This window comes from Caretta caretta, chromosome 18 (assembly GCF_965140235.1).
Source record: "Caretta caretta isolate rCarCar2 chromosome 18, rCarCar1.hap1, whole genome shotgun sequence".
NCBI lineage: Eukaryota > Metazoa > Chordata > Testudines > Cheloniidae > Caretta > Caretta caretta.
The window spans coordinates 8,309,826-8,322,889 of record NC_134223.1 but is presented as its reverse complement, the minus strand read 5'-3'; the positions used below and the strand labels follow the sequence as shown (position 1 = coordinate 8,322,889).

General features: G+C 50.7%; 1 protein-coding gene across 2 annotated transcripts in view; it reads left to right on the top strand.

The window, feature by feature from the left end:
• ALDH4A1 (aldehyde dehydrogenase 4 family member A1) overlaps positions 1-12,469 on the top strand; it is a 31,151-nt gene extending 18,682 nt beyond the window's left edge. For both annotated transcript variants that reach the window (XM_048824704.2, XM_048824705.2), the window contains exons 9-15: positions 1,377-1,450; positions 3,166-3,362; positions 3,766-3,813; positions 4,858-5,010; positions 6,515-6,636; positions 7,379-7,497; positions 7,728-12,469. In XM_048824704.2, the coding sequence (XP_048680661.2) occupies positions 1,377-1,450; positions 3,166-3,362; positions 3,766-3,813; positions 4,858-5,010; positions 6,515-6,636; positions 7,379-7,497; positions 7,728-7,840 (826 nt within the window). In that variant the 3' untranslated portion in view covers positions 7,841-12,469. The remainder of the gene's footprint in view (positions 1-1,376; positions 1,451-3,165; positions 3,363-3,765; positions 3,814-4,857; positions 5,011-6,514; positions 6,637-7,378; positions 7,498-7,727) is intronic.
• The last annotated feature ends 595 nt before the right edge of the window (positions 12,470-13,064 follow it).

The window sequence follows — 13,064 nt, the reverse complement described above, 5'->3', positions numbered from 1 at the left end:
CCTGATAGAAAGGAAAAAGATCAGCCCTAAGTGGGTCTCATTGTCATGTGCCCCCCACTCCCTGTTTGCTCTGGACACTTGACACCTTATGGCAGCTGTGGAATGATGTTAATTTCCAGGGCATAATGAAACCTCCCTGGATGTTACCAAAGCCTTTGCTTCTCTAGACTCCAAAGACTGTAAACACCTTGTCGTGGGGACTTCCTGCAGGGCTGCTGGTGGGCAAATCCAGACTCCCATCTACACTGTGACCAAGGGACAGGGCCCCAGTTAAAAGCGGTGGTGTAGATGGGACCTAACCTATTCCATGCAATATCCCCTGGAGTATCCATCATTCTTTCCCTACAGGGTGTGTCTAAAGGCTGGAATGGGGGGCCCGGAGTTCCGATTCCTAGGTCCTGATTTAATCTGTGACCTGACATGTTTCTCAACTGAGGCACAGAGAGATGTTAACCCTCATCTGTAAATTGGGGGCGATATTTACTTGTCCCTCAGGGACACCGCAGCTTCCGTTAATTGCTTGCAAAGCCTTTGAAGAGCTCCTTGGGAGAGCGATGCTGTAGGAAAGGGACATGTTGTTTATTTCACATGCGCCCTGCCGACAGACATTAAAGGGATGTGAATTAGCCATGTGAAGGACTCCTTGTCCTGGTAAAGGGCATTTCAAGCAGGTGCTCCCTTTGTCCATGTAGATTTGCAAACTGGCACTCGCCTCCCAGCACTTCAGGGTAAGTTATTCCGGCAAAGGGTTCTGCTAGCCCTGCCCGAAGTGCTGCTCCCAAAGATGAGACTATTAAAATCCGGGGCCCCCGCTAACCAGCCGAATGACATGGTCTGATGAGCATTGGGCTTTAAAGGTGGGAAGCTCATAAATTAGTATTAGTGGCTCTCTCTCCTGGTGGGAGCATATTAGCATTTTTATTGTTTTGCAGCTCAGGGGTTTGTCACAGTCAGAACCAAAAAAGAAGGAGGGAAAGTAAAGAACTGGAAGCTCCTGCCAGACTCTATTTCTCCTTTATTCTCTTCTGTGCCACTTCTCTCTCCCCTCTTTCACTATCTGTCCATCTCTGCCTTTTCGGTAGTGCCCATCCTTGGTGTCTAGGCTCTGGTTCTCAGGTTGTCTCCCCTCCTCTCTCAAGGTTATGAGCTAGAGCCTGTTGAAGTCAATGGGAGTTGTTTCCATTGGCTACGGTGGGCGTTGGATGAGGTGTCTTGGCTGGAATGGGGAGGGGAAGTTTCTTCAGCTCGTGGATCTGGGGCTGTAGGACAGCCTCAAATCTTCATGGGCCTGAGAGCTGGAGCCTGGTTCCACAGCTCTAGAGATGCTCGCTCCAGTGTGTGGTGCCAGAGTGTGTCTCTCCTCCTCTGCCTTTCAGAACCTTCAAGCACCTTTGGAAGCAGGTGTCAGAGAACCTGGATCGGTACCGCACCTTCCCGCGCCTGGCAGGAGGTAATGCCCAGACTTAGCTCTCGGGGGGGACAAGAGCCACATGGGCCATGCCAGCTGCAGGGGAACGTCTCAGCAGGAATTGGGCAGCAAATTAGCCAGGCTTGTGTGGCCAGCTTGCTGTTAACTTCCATGGCTGTGCTGTATTTCAGGTGGTCTCCTACCAAACATGTGCATTTGAAATCAAACAGGTGCCTGGAGAGAGACCTGGGGAGGAGAGGGCTCCAGTGGGCGCAACAGGGAATTGTGAGTTAGGACTCCTGGGTTCTTTTCCCAGCTCTTGGAGGGAGTGTGGTTCAGTGTTCGGAGCAGAGGCCTGAAAGCCAGAACACCTGGGTTCTAGCCTCAGGACTCTGCTAGAGCCTTGCTGGGTGGGGCTGTTCATTTAACTGCTCTGGGCTGTGCTGAGCTTTAAGATGGGGCCAATTGCTCTTCAGTGCTCCGAGTTTAGGGAAGGGCAGAGGGTGGTGATGTGGACACGACAGGGGCCTGCACTCAGCTCCCAGGCACCGCAGGACAGAGTCCCCATGTGCCCAGCTACGCAGAGTGTTGTGGGGCTGTACAGGTCTGTCTCCTACACGCAGAGTAAAGATCCCAAGCGGACTCAGTTGGCTCCTGTGTTTGGGACCCCAAGGATGCTTTCCTTCCCCTGTACAGGTTAGCTATGGTCTAGCTGTGACCCAGTATTCCCCCGGCCGTCCTATTCCAGAGTGCATCCTTTTCGGAGCGTGCTCTGCCCCGGCTGAGCTGAACAGGCCGAGGTATTTAGGGACCCTGGTGCCATTTTGAGATCAGCTGTGGGAGGCCTCTTGCAGTGAACCTCCTGGGAAAAGCAGCTGGCACCTGAGCACAGCCATGCCCCGGCTTGGAGCGAGCCTGGTGCAGAAATGGCTGTGGCCGCTCTGATGGGATGCGGTACCCAACTCACTGCAGGAGGAGTTGGGTAAAGAGCAGAGGATGGGTGGTTATGGGGCTGCAAGGGATACCTGGGGCAGAGCCGGGGGGTAGGGTGCCGAGGGCTGGTTGGTGCTGTTGCAGCTATTGAGGTGGGTGGTTGGCAAGGCTCTTGCTCCATGCTGGGCATGCTCCTTTCTCTGCTTACTCAAAGGAGCCTACAGCAGATGCTGCACTCCAATTGCTCACCTCCTGCTAATGGGACGATGGTCCCTTTGCTTTGTACCTAGTAAGGGAGAAAGGGAAGAGACGGGGTGAACCCAAGGGATTGCAAGGCTGGAGGGAAGGCTAGGACTGAGGGAACAAGGTTCAAACTCCAGTTCTGCCACTGACCTGCTGGGTGACCTAGTGTGAGTCACTTCCCCTCCCTATGCCTCAGTTTCCCCAGCTGCAAAGTGGGCTTGATAATTCTGACCCACCTCACAGGGCTGCTGGGAGACACTTGGCTGGAGGTGCTGTAGAAGAGCTAGGGAGGTGGTTCCCATGTTATTGGTATTTATTCCTCAGCTGTGTCTTCGCTTAGAGCCAGCCCTGTGTCCCGAGGAGCATGGGGGCAGGGTTCATTCAGACATGTGAGCTGGGTAGGCAGACGAGTGGCCTGGCCGCTGAGGGTGGGGTGTCTGCTGCCTGTGGCTCGAGTGTTAAGCGGGACTGTACCTCAAGACAGCTGGGGCTGGCTGTAAGTTGCTTTGTCTGGAAGCGACAAGGCAGTGACGGCTTCTCCCGTGTGGGGTGGGTGGGTGGGTCTGTGTCTTTTTCCTCAGAGTGTGGCGGGAAGAACTTCCACTTCGTGCACAGCTCAGCCGATGTGCCCAGCGTGGTGAACGGGACCCTGCGCTCGGCCTTTGAGTACAGCGGCCAGAAATGCTCGGCCTGCTCCCGCCTCTATGCCCCCGACTCGCTGTGGCCCCAGATCAAAGAGAAACTGTTGGAGGAGCAGGGGAACATCAAAGTGGGAGACGTGAGTGGAGCTGCTGGGCTTTGCGGCTCAGCGGGTGGCTGATGGGATTAGAAGCTGCAGTAGCCGGCTGCTAATTCCTATTGAACCGAGCTGTTTATCCACTGGTTCTTCCCCCCTCATCTTTTTAGTGATTAGAAATTAACTTGTAGCCAGCACTGCAGAGGAACGATTGTAAGAAACTGTTAACGCCACAGCGTAATTGAAAAAGGCCGGCTGCTCCCTCTTAGGGGTGTGGGGATGGGAGATATTAAAGAAGGGACAAGTGTCACTTGGGGGATTTAGATTCTCTTTCTTCCTCCTCCTGCCTTCTGAGCTACCTGCCTGGCGCTCAGAGGCAGCTGATGGCCTGTGGAGCGAAGAAGCCTGCTCACTCTTTCACCGGCTCCCCTTCTTCCCTCCACAGCCTGCCCAGGATTTCGCCACGTTTTTCTCGGCTGTGATCGATGACAAGGTAAGACCAGTCCCCTGCCCCAGGCCCCTTGCTGGCTTGACTGCTTGAGTCCCTCCGGAGGGTGGGCCCTGGCTGCTAGGGGGAGGCTCTGGCAAGCACTGCTGTACGCAGGTGGGCCTTTTGGCTTGCCTAAGTCTGATCTCCTAAGCCAGCTTTCTTGCTGCTCCCCAGAGGTCTTGCGTGGTTTCTCCAAGCCGGCCACACCCTCCTGGGTATTGATTATCCCTTTGGCCTTGTCAGGGGCTGCACTTCCTCCCCTTCCGGCGTTCCAGACGTAGCTGAGGTGGCAAGTGCTGTCTTAGCTTGTGGGCAGGCAGGTGGCTTTTTGGCTGCAAATCTCGCTCATCCACCTCCATCGCAGAGAAGGGACCTCTGCAGCACGGGGCCTGCCCTCGCTGTCAAGGCTTTGGGCATCCCCTTGCTGTGCCTGGCCCCCTTGTTGGGGGCAGAGTCTGTCTCCCTACTCTGTCCTTGCCCCAGGGTGTGGCCAGAGCACTAGCCCTCTGAGACTGCAGTTGCTCATCTTTAATACAGAGGTGTGGCTGGCCATGCTACAGGTCCCAGCATGCAATGCTCCACTTTGCTAGTAGTCCTTGGCTCTGTGTCTTCTGTTGGTCATGTCTCCGGGGCCAGCTGCAAAGTGTACATGGCTTTGGGTTTCTAGCCAATTCTGGACAGCCCTGCCTTATTGCACGTGCACCTGTCTGAGACTGCTGTCCCCAGTGGCCGTCCTTAAGGACAGTTGTCATGATTTTGGCCAGAAGGGGTCTAGGGATGCTCTTGGGACATCTTCCCAGAAGCAAATCCTGGGGCATGCAGTGAGGTGCGAACCCAGTGCTGCCTAGAAGGCAGCTCTCTGGCGCGTGGCTTCATGCGCTGCAATAGCTCGTCTGCCGCTGATTGATCCTGCTGGCAGTTCTTAGGATGCAAGGGAGCGAGGAAACGAGTCAGCCCTCATTTACCGGAGGGCCGAGGCCGCTCCATGGCTAGTGTTGCCGATGGGCAATGCCCCTTTCAGACTCCTCCTTGCACTGTGGTTTTCAGTCTTTTGCACGTATTAAGAAGTGGATCCAACACGCCAAGACGTCGCCCAACCTCAGCATCCTGGCAGGGGGGACGTGCAATGACACTGTTGGGTATTTTGTCGAGCCATGTATCGTGGAAAGCAAAGACCCAAAGGACCCCATCATGGAAGAGGTGAGTATCCCTTTTCTCTCCTGCGGGGGTCTAGGTTGAATTGACAGCAAGAAGAGCAGGAAGAATAGCCATTGCAGAAACACAGGTCTTTGAGAGAGAAAAATCTTAGCCATCTAAGCCAGAGATTCCCATCCTCTAGGACTGATCCCATAGGATCCCCTCCCCTTAATGAGTAACTGCACTCCTCCTCCGTGCGTGTGTTGCTGCCTCCTGCCTAGACTGTAGCCCTCCCATGGGCCTTGAGGTGCTCACAAGACTGGGCATCAGAGCAGCACAAGCTCCATGATGAGCGTGCAGTTAAATAGGAGGCCACCGGCGCAGCGTGGTAAGGGGTGCAGGATTGTTCCCCACGCTGTCTTTCCCGGTGCCTTAGCTGCTCAAGTGACAGGGCAGCCACAGGTTCCGGGAGGGGCCGGTTGTATATGCTAGGAAGCCCTTCCTGATAGCTAGTGGTCATTCCACCACTCCTCTTGGCTCACCCTCGTGATGGACGGAAACCACAGCCAATAAAGAGCACGAGGGCTGTGTCTGTGTTAAAGGCCAGCTGGGCAGGCTCCTCAAAAGCTTCTAAAGCCCATTGAACTAAAGGAAAAGCAGCAGCCTTGTCCCAGCAACCCGTGCTTCAGCCTTATCCCAAGCCCGTTCTATGGGCATGGGGTTAGGGCTGGCTACTGTCATGCTTAGCATTCCTCTCCCACATGCTGCCACTAACTAATGCAGCTCAGAAGCAGGGGCTTACCAGAGGGCCTTTTGGGGTATGTCTACACAGCAAAGAAAGACCCGCGGCTGGCCATTGCCAGATGACTTGAGCTCTGTCTACAGCTGTTTCATTGCTGTGTAGACTTCCAGCCTCAGGCTGAGCCCGAGCTCTGGGACCCTCCCACCCCGCAGGGTCCTAGAGCCCTGGCTCCAGCCCAAGCCCAGATGTCAACATAGCAATAAAACAGCCCCACAGGCAGAGCCTTGCAAGGCTGAAGCGACTGGTAAATTGCTGTGTAGACATAGCCTTTGACAGCCGTTTCTTTTCTTCATCCTCTGCTTCTCATGCAGTCCTATAATTATTCACTGAGGCAGAATTGCTCTGATCCTCAGCTCGGAAGTGTGTTGGGGAATGGCTTTAACTCGCATTCATCCATTCAGGCTGGGGAGGACAGGGGGCATTGTGTGGGTGGGAGCCTGGCCCAAGTACTATGTACAGGACCCTAAACACCTTAGATAACAATGAAGGTGCACGGCTGTCCCTGGCAGGAACTCGAGGGAACTGCCTGTCAAGCAAATTCTACATGTGAGCAGCCATGGGCCGGGCGATGGTGCTCCGCCTTCCCTGCAGGAGTTGATTGTGCTCCTCCTGCTTTCACAGTGCTGCTCATTTCTCCTATTTCACACTGGCTATTTGCTCAAGTAGCAGGCGCTGCCATCAATTACAAGCAGCAGTTGTGGGCCCCGCTCACAGGCACACACACTCGGCTGCTCCTGCCCTGACCACCTTTATTTTGCTATGCAGGAAATTTTTGGCCCAGTCCTGACTGTGTATGTCTATCCAGAAAAGCAGTACAAGGAAATCCTACAGCTCATAGACACCACATCCCCCTACGGCCTCACAGGGGCAGTGTTCGCCCAGGATAAGTAAGTGCCCGAATTCTCACCGCCATAGCAGTGTGTGCGAATAGCTCGCTCTCCGCTCTTTCTTTCCAGGGTGCACTAGGGGGAGAACCCTTCGGTTTCTGTCATGCAGAACCAGCATATGTATTACCTCCATTTTCATCTGCTAGAAAGGAAGTCCTGGGCCAGTGGCCCCTTACCCCTTCATGGGTAGTGCTTTGCATAGCAGGGAGGCTCCTTGTCTGAGCCCCTTGCCCCTTTTCCCTAGAGGTTCTGAAGTGTAGTTCAGGGGGATTGTTGCTGTTTGAGTCTTCAGGGGTTTTCCCTATGTCCTACCAGCCCCAGCTGGCTTGTTTGCGCTGCCCCATGGCCATCAGAGGTGGTGAACTTTAAGTGGTGCAACTCTCTGGGACTGAATAGTACAGGAGATGGGTTTGGAGCAATGACACATTTCACATCTGGGGTTGAGCCCAGCTTAGGGCAGCAGTAACTAAGAGTTGACCAGCTTTGTTGTCCGCCTCAGCGCAGAGGCCAGGGATTGACTGGGCCCTGCAGAGTACCCCAGGAATGTTGAATCTTCAAGGACAGAGCAATATTGGCAGGGTGGGGTGCTTTGCTGGGATTAGATATTAGGCTGGGACATCGGGCCAGCACTGTGTTCTCTCGCACCCGGTATGAGGCCAGGAGGCCCACAGCAGATTGAAAGGATGATGATGCACTGAGCGTGGCCTCCTCTGCTGTGTCACTGCTCCCCCATCTCTCCTAGGAACGTCATCCAGGAAGCGAGGATGCTTTTGAGGAATGCAGCTGGCAACTTTTACATTAATGATAAGTCGACTGGTGCAATTGTGGCCCAGCAGCCATTTGGGGGCGCCCGTGCCTCAGGTGAGAGTGCTGTGCTGGGGCAGATGTTCACGTGAGAGGGGTGTGAATGGTTCCTCTCTGGGGAGGAGGGAGCAGGCCTGGGTTCTACTCCTGGCTCTGTACCGCCATCTCCTCAGCTGGGGGATGGGGATCTCTCTACAGAACCTCCTGCAGGGCAAAAACTGGAGTCTGCTCCCTACTGGGGAATGACTCCTCCTTCCCGTAAAGAGCCTTTCCTGGCTTTCCAACAGGAACCAACGACAAACCTGGCAGTCCCTCCTACCTCCTGCGCTGGACGTCTCCCCAGGCCATCAAGGAGACCCACGTGCCCCTCGGAGACTGGAAGTACGCGTACATGCAATGATCGCGGCCCAGTGCCTTCCATGCTGGGAGAATGGCCTCTTACTACTGACTCCAAATGCAGAGCGTAGTGGCCGATCTCATTTCCAAGCTACGGCTCTAATAGTATTTAAAGCATTTTGTTTTTGCAAACACAATTTAACAGACTGTTACCCAGCAACAAGAGCAGCCCTTGTGATTTCTCAAACCTGATGTAGAGGATTAGTCTAAGGCAGGGCTCTTCTGTAGGCTGCAGTTTGTTCACGGTCCTCTAGCAGGAGGAGGCTGCTCATCAAGGAAGCCAGGAACCTCAGAACTACTAGACTAGAACAGGAATACAGAAGCAAGAACCACAGGCCTGAGAGGAGAAACATTCTGGAAAGAATGAGATAACTGGGATTCATGCTGATCTGTGCTAAACAAATCCACTAAGCTTGCCCTCCCAAAGTCCCATAGAATCATAGAGGAACATGCCTTTGGAGAGGTTCTTGTTCATTTCTCCCCCTACATTGGTCTATGCATGATTGTGGTTTTCCATCTAGATCTCAGGGACAGAGTGTCTCCTGCTGCAGGTATGAAGCCAGTGCCCAGTCTGCCATTGGAGAGGGAACAAATCATGTTCTTTAAAGGCCATACGAACACTTAATTCTCCACATGCTGCGGTGTAAATCTACCCTGCACGGCACTAAGTGTCTGTGTGGACCTTGCTGCTGCCTGCTAAAAATTCCCTACCATGCTTTAATCCAAGTGGGGTAGATCTAAGCTCCCTAGGAAACTTTTAGTGTATGGTAAATTTACATCCCAGCGTGCCATCAACAAAGTGTTTGTGTGGACAAGCCGTATGTTTTATCATCAAACACTGTAGGTGATAAAATGCCTTGCAGTCACACTTTGGCTGTAAAAACCCTTGCAAAGTTTAGAGGGGAGACGCATTTAGGGAACATAATGCATGAAAACAGCAACTGAGCTGGGACTAGGCAGAACCCTTGTCTTCCAACTCTTGTCCATCCTTTTTCAAAAGCAGCCTCTAACACCCATATCCCTCTCCACCAGAATAGGGACAGATTTTGCTTTCTCCCCCTGAACTGAGATTCCTGAAATAATCAATATGAGGCATACAGCTCTTGCTTTAGAGCAGATAATGGCATTAACAAGATGGGCTTGCCCCTGTTACTTTCAGAGCTGTATTATCTTCTAAACACTTGTTTTTAGTTTAGTGCATGGGCCATGTTACAAATCATGCTTGTTAAACTTCATTTTTAAATTGCTTGTTGGTTAAGAATTCCTATTCTGGGGAGTGGGGGGAAACGTATGTGAACTCTGGCTTGAATTGATCCCGAGAGCTACACCATTGGACTCTAGCTGTGCACTTTCCCAGAGTTCCTTGCTGTTAAGATCAGAGGCTGTGGTCTGGCTTAGGCTGTAGTTTGAATCGCATCGTGACAGTAGCTCTGTTTTGCGTATCGTACTGAGGGGATGCTGTTGTTGTGCATTCCTCATGGCTATTTTGCTGTTAAACCTCTTGGTTTAAAACCGGATTCAGTGCTAGCCCCATGTTTCACATTAGTACAGCCCCTGGCTGTGCTAAGCCAAGCCAATGGCAAGGGTTAGCCATACAAATACTTTGCAACTGCGTCAGTAATAGGTGCATTAAGGCTTTTTAGGTCTGGGATTCACTAGCCCTTTGACAGCTATCCAGCTGGGCAGGCTCCTCCAAGCTACTCCCCTGTGAGGTTACCTGAATGGATCCTGAGGGCATCTCCTCTTCCCTGGCGTGGATCTCATGTTAGTAACAAGTGGGTGGCAGCAGCAGGAATCTTATCGGCTGCTCGGAGGGAGAGAGATCTGATCACAATGTTAAGAGTCCATTTTGCCTCTGTTGGGCCTTAGACAGCAGGCCATGTGTACAGTGAACACTCCTGACTGTCTGTTCCTGTACATCATGGGTAACGCCTACCCACCTGTTCTGAGGCACAAAACTGCTCTAAATTGCAAATGCTACTGCAGTCTTATTAGTAGGTTCTTATACCATGTCCACTGAGCTCTCTCATCCAACTTTCCACATCCTGATTGGACAGGACAGTCTAACTTCAGTTCTAATTTTGAATGTTCCTTCAATAGCAAGCTGTTACGGTTGACAATTCCCGCAGCCAGAATTGTGAAACTGTAGATGATTGACAGTACAGCCGTTAATTGTCTGAGGTGTACAGTCAGTTAAATGTTAACCTCTACTGTGCCTTGGCTAGTATTTAGCTTTCAGGTCAATAACTGGTCACTGCCACTGAAGTCAATATCCACTTATTACAAATATCAAATGCTGAATCATGAGACAGGTAAGCTGTTACCATATCTTAGTTACACAGACTTGTATGCATTTTAAAAGGAAACTGTTGAAGCAAAGGTTTGTTAATGACTGATTCTACTAGCACTTTTTGGTTCTAACTGTGTAAGATTGAAGGAGTCTACTGTATTTGACGCAAAGAAAAACATTTCAGGTACTTATTTACCTTTTATCACTGTGTAACACTATACAAAAGTAATAGACAAGATTAATCTGTACCAGGATGCACAATAGCAACAAGGTTTTGCATATTAAAATAAATCAGTAATTTATCCAGTAAATACAAACTTTCATGTGACTGATAGCTGCAGCTACTCTATTTTATACAGGCTTGTGAGATAAGTTTGCATAACGCTGCTGGGGAGGATAAATTCTCTTCCCCTGATTCTGCATTTAGTGCTTTTCTACACAGCCTCACAGTACGGCCTACAGGGGTGTGAACTGTCGCACACACTAAAGTTTAGTGCTGTAATTACCCCATGCAGATCTTGCTAGCATGAACTAAGAGATACCCAGTTTGCGTTAGTGTAGGGCTGTTTTAAATGGACTATGTTACAGTGAACTAAGTCCCTTTTAGTTCGTGCTAGCAGGGTCTACAGGGGGCACTTACAGTGCAAAACTTCAGTGTGTGCTGCAGTCTGCACTGTGGGGTCATGTAGACAAGCCCCTTAGAGCATGTCTACATTGCAGTGAGATACCCGTGGCTGGCATGTCTCACAGGGCTCAGGGCCTGTTTAATTGGGTCCAGCCCAAACCCAAAAGTCTACACCACAATTAAACAGTCTCTTACCCTGAACCCCGTTTGCTGAGTCACCAACCACTAGTTTTTAACTGCAGTGTAGATGTGCCCTTGGTGCTGAGTGACTTGGGTATCTCTTCTCCCAGCTCTTACCTGCCTCTCAGCTATCCTCACCAGGTCTTCACTCCCTTTCTAGCAGCTCTCCCTCAAGTGCTCACTATAGAATCTACACCCTACCTCTGCCTGCTTCACAGCTTGTCCTAACCCTTGTTCCTTGTTAAACTTAGATCAAACTGCTGCATTAGCTCAGTCGCCCCCTGCTGTCCCAGCCCTACGGCTTCTAATCCTACCAACTTCCTGTTGCACTGGGTGTAGTTTCCCTCATTTTATCCCATTCCTGCATATGGGATAGGAGATGACCTGGCTTTGTACCTCTTAAAAAAACAGTGAGCTTTAAAAGGCCAAAAGCTTTTAAGCATGGAATGACCCTCTTGGTATAACAGGTTTTTCCTAGCATAAGGATGAAATAAGTAGGACCAGTCAGTCCAAACAACCACCCTATCATGCAAGAAAGCACCTGGATTTGTGTTAAGTTGCAAACTCCATCCTGCTTCAAGCAATCCTGCCCCAGTTTGGAAGCCAGATGAAATCATCAAGTTAGCTAGAGTGCCACTTTGATTTTCTGGGGGTTCAAAGGAACCGCATTAACAGACTCAAGTGGTGGAAATCCCATGGATCAAAACCAAAGAGGTCACTGGCATAAAACCCTGTGGATGCAAACAGAGCCACTGCCCCAATAAGCAGCCTGTCCCCTGTGCAACTCACTCTCCTGCCCAGTGTATTGCCGTGGTAGTGACGGAGACATGCGAAAAACAATTGGCTTTTGTTTTCTTCCTTCCCAACAATACATGAATGTCTTTCTAATATTAGAAACTGCTGCTAAGAATCCCTTTGTTATGTTTGTCACCTTGCCACACAACAAGGAGAAGTAATAAAATCTTGTTTAATCCTACCCTCCAGTTTGCCCATTAACTCTACCTTCCCTCACCAAACATCAGGCTTGCGTGATCTGTAATGGCAAATCTCCACCTCCAAAAGCTGCAAAGGGAACTAGCATTTTCATACTCTTATTATAAGGAGCTGGGGCTCCACTTGGTTGATTTCTTCTTAGTAATAATTTGAATGCTGTTGTCTACACAAGAATGTAGTCTGTATCCTGTTGATGGCATGTTACCAAAATGGGTCTTACCTGAAATGCACTGTACAGAGAGCAATGTTGATCAGACAGAAAGCTGAGTGGGTGACCAGGTTGTTCAGAGCGGAAGGACTTCAGTTTACTTGGTCACTGGTCTGGCTGATCCAAAAAGCTGTGAGTGTTCACAAATGATTCACTGGTTGTGTTCGAGTTGGATCGCTCTTTGCTGCAGCTCAACTCAGGCTGAACACTGCAAGATATTTTCAATGTGAAAGGTCCCCGCTACTGGTCTCACCTGCATGGGAGAATGTATAGTGTTGAGGGATGAGAATAATACTCAGAATGGGGCAGGTACTGCTAATAAAAGACTCGCAAAGCACGGTCGTGGTCTGGAAAATTCTTTCCCTTGCCACAAATCTAAGTTTGGCCTGAGGGTTGGGGATTATTTCTGCCTGACCAAACGGACGTAGGGCCAGTTTTTCAAAAGGTGTTTCAGCACCTAAAGCAGCAGATGGATTGAAAAATCCCACTAGGTGTCTCTGTCTTTTTAGGTGCTGAAATACCTTTGAAAATGTGGCCCACTAAGGGACTGTTCCTGTGAGGTGCTGAGCTCCCCCCACTGCAAGTGCTCCCTGAGTTCAAGTGGATTTCGAAAAGGCAATAGGACACCACCCCAATGCTGTAAACCAGTAACCAGTGCACTAACAGATCAGTGCCCGTGGGGTGGGTGTACTTCAGTACTTATACGAGTAGGTTCAGTTAAACAGCTCCTTTCTGCAATCCACCACTCCCCAAGTGAAAGGCAACAGGCCACCAAGCAGCCTTGATAAATTGCCATGGTTACTTTTGATGACATCATCTGTTGTTTCAGAGGGTTTGGAATCACAGAGAGAAAAATTTTAATGTTATTTACTGGGCGAATACAAGAGATGATACACCAGGCCATGCTCATGCTGGATCTTAGCCAAGAACCA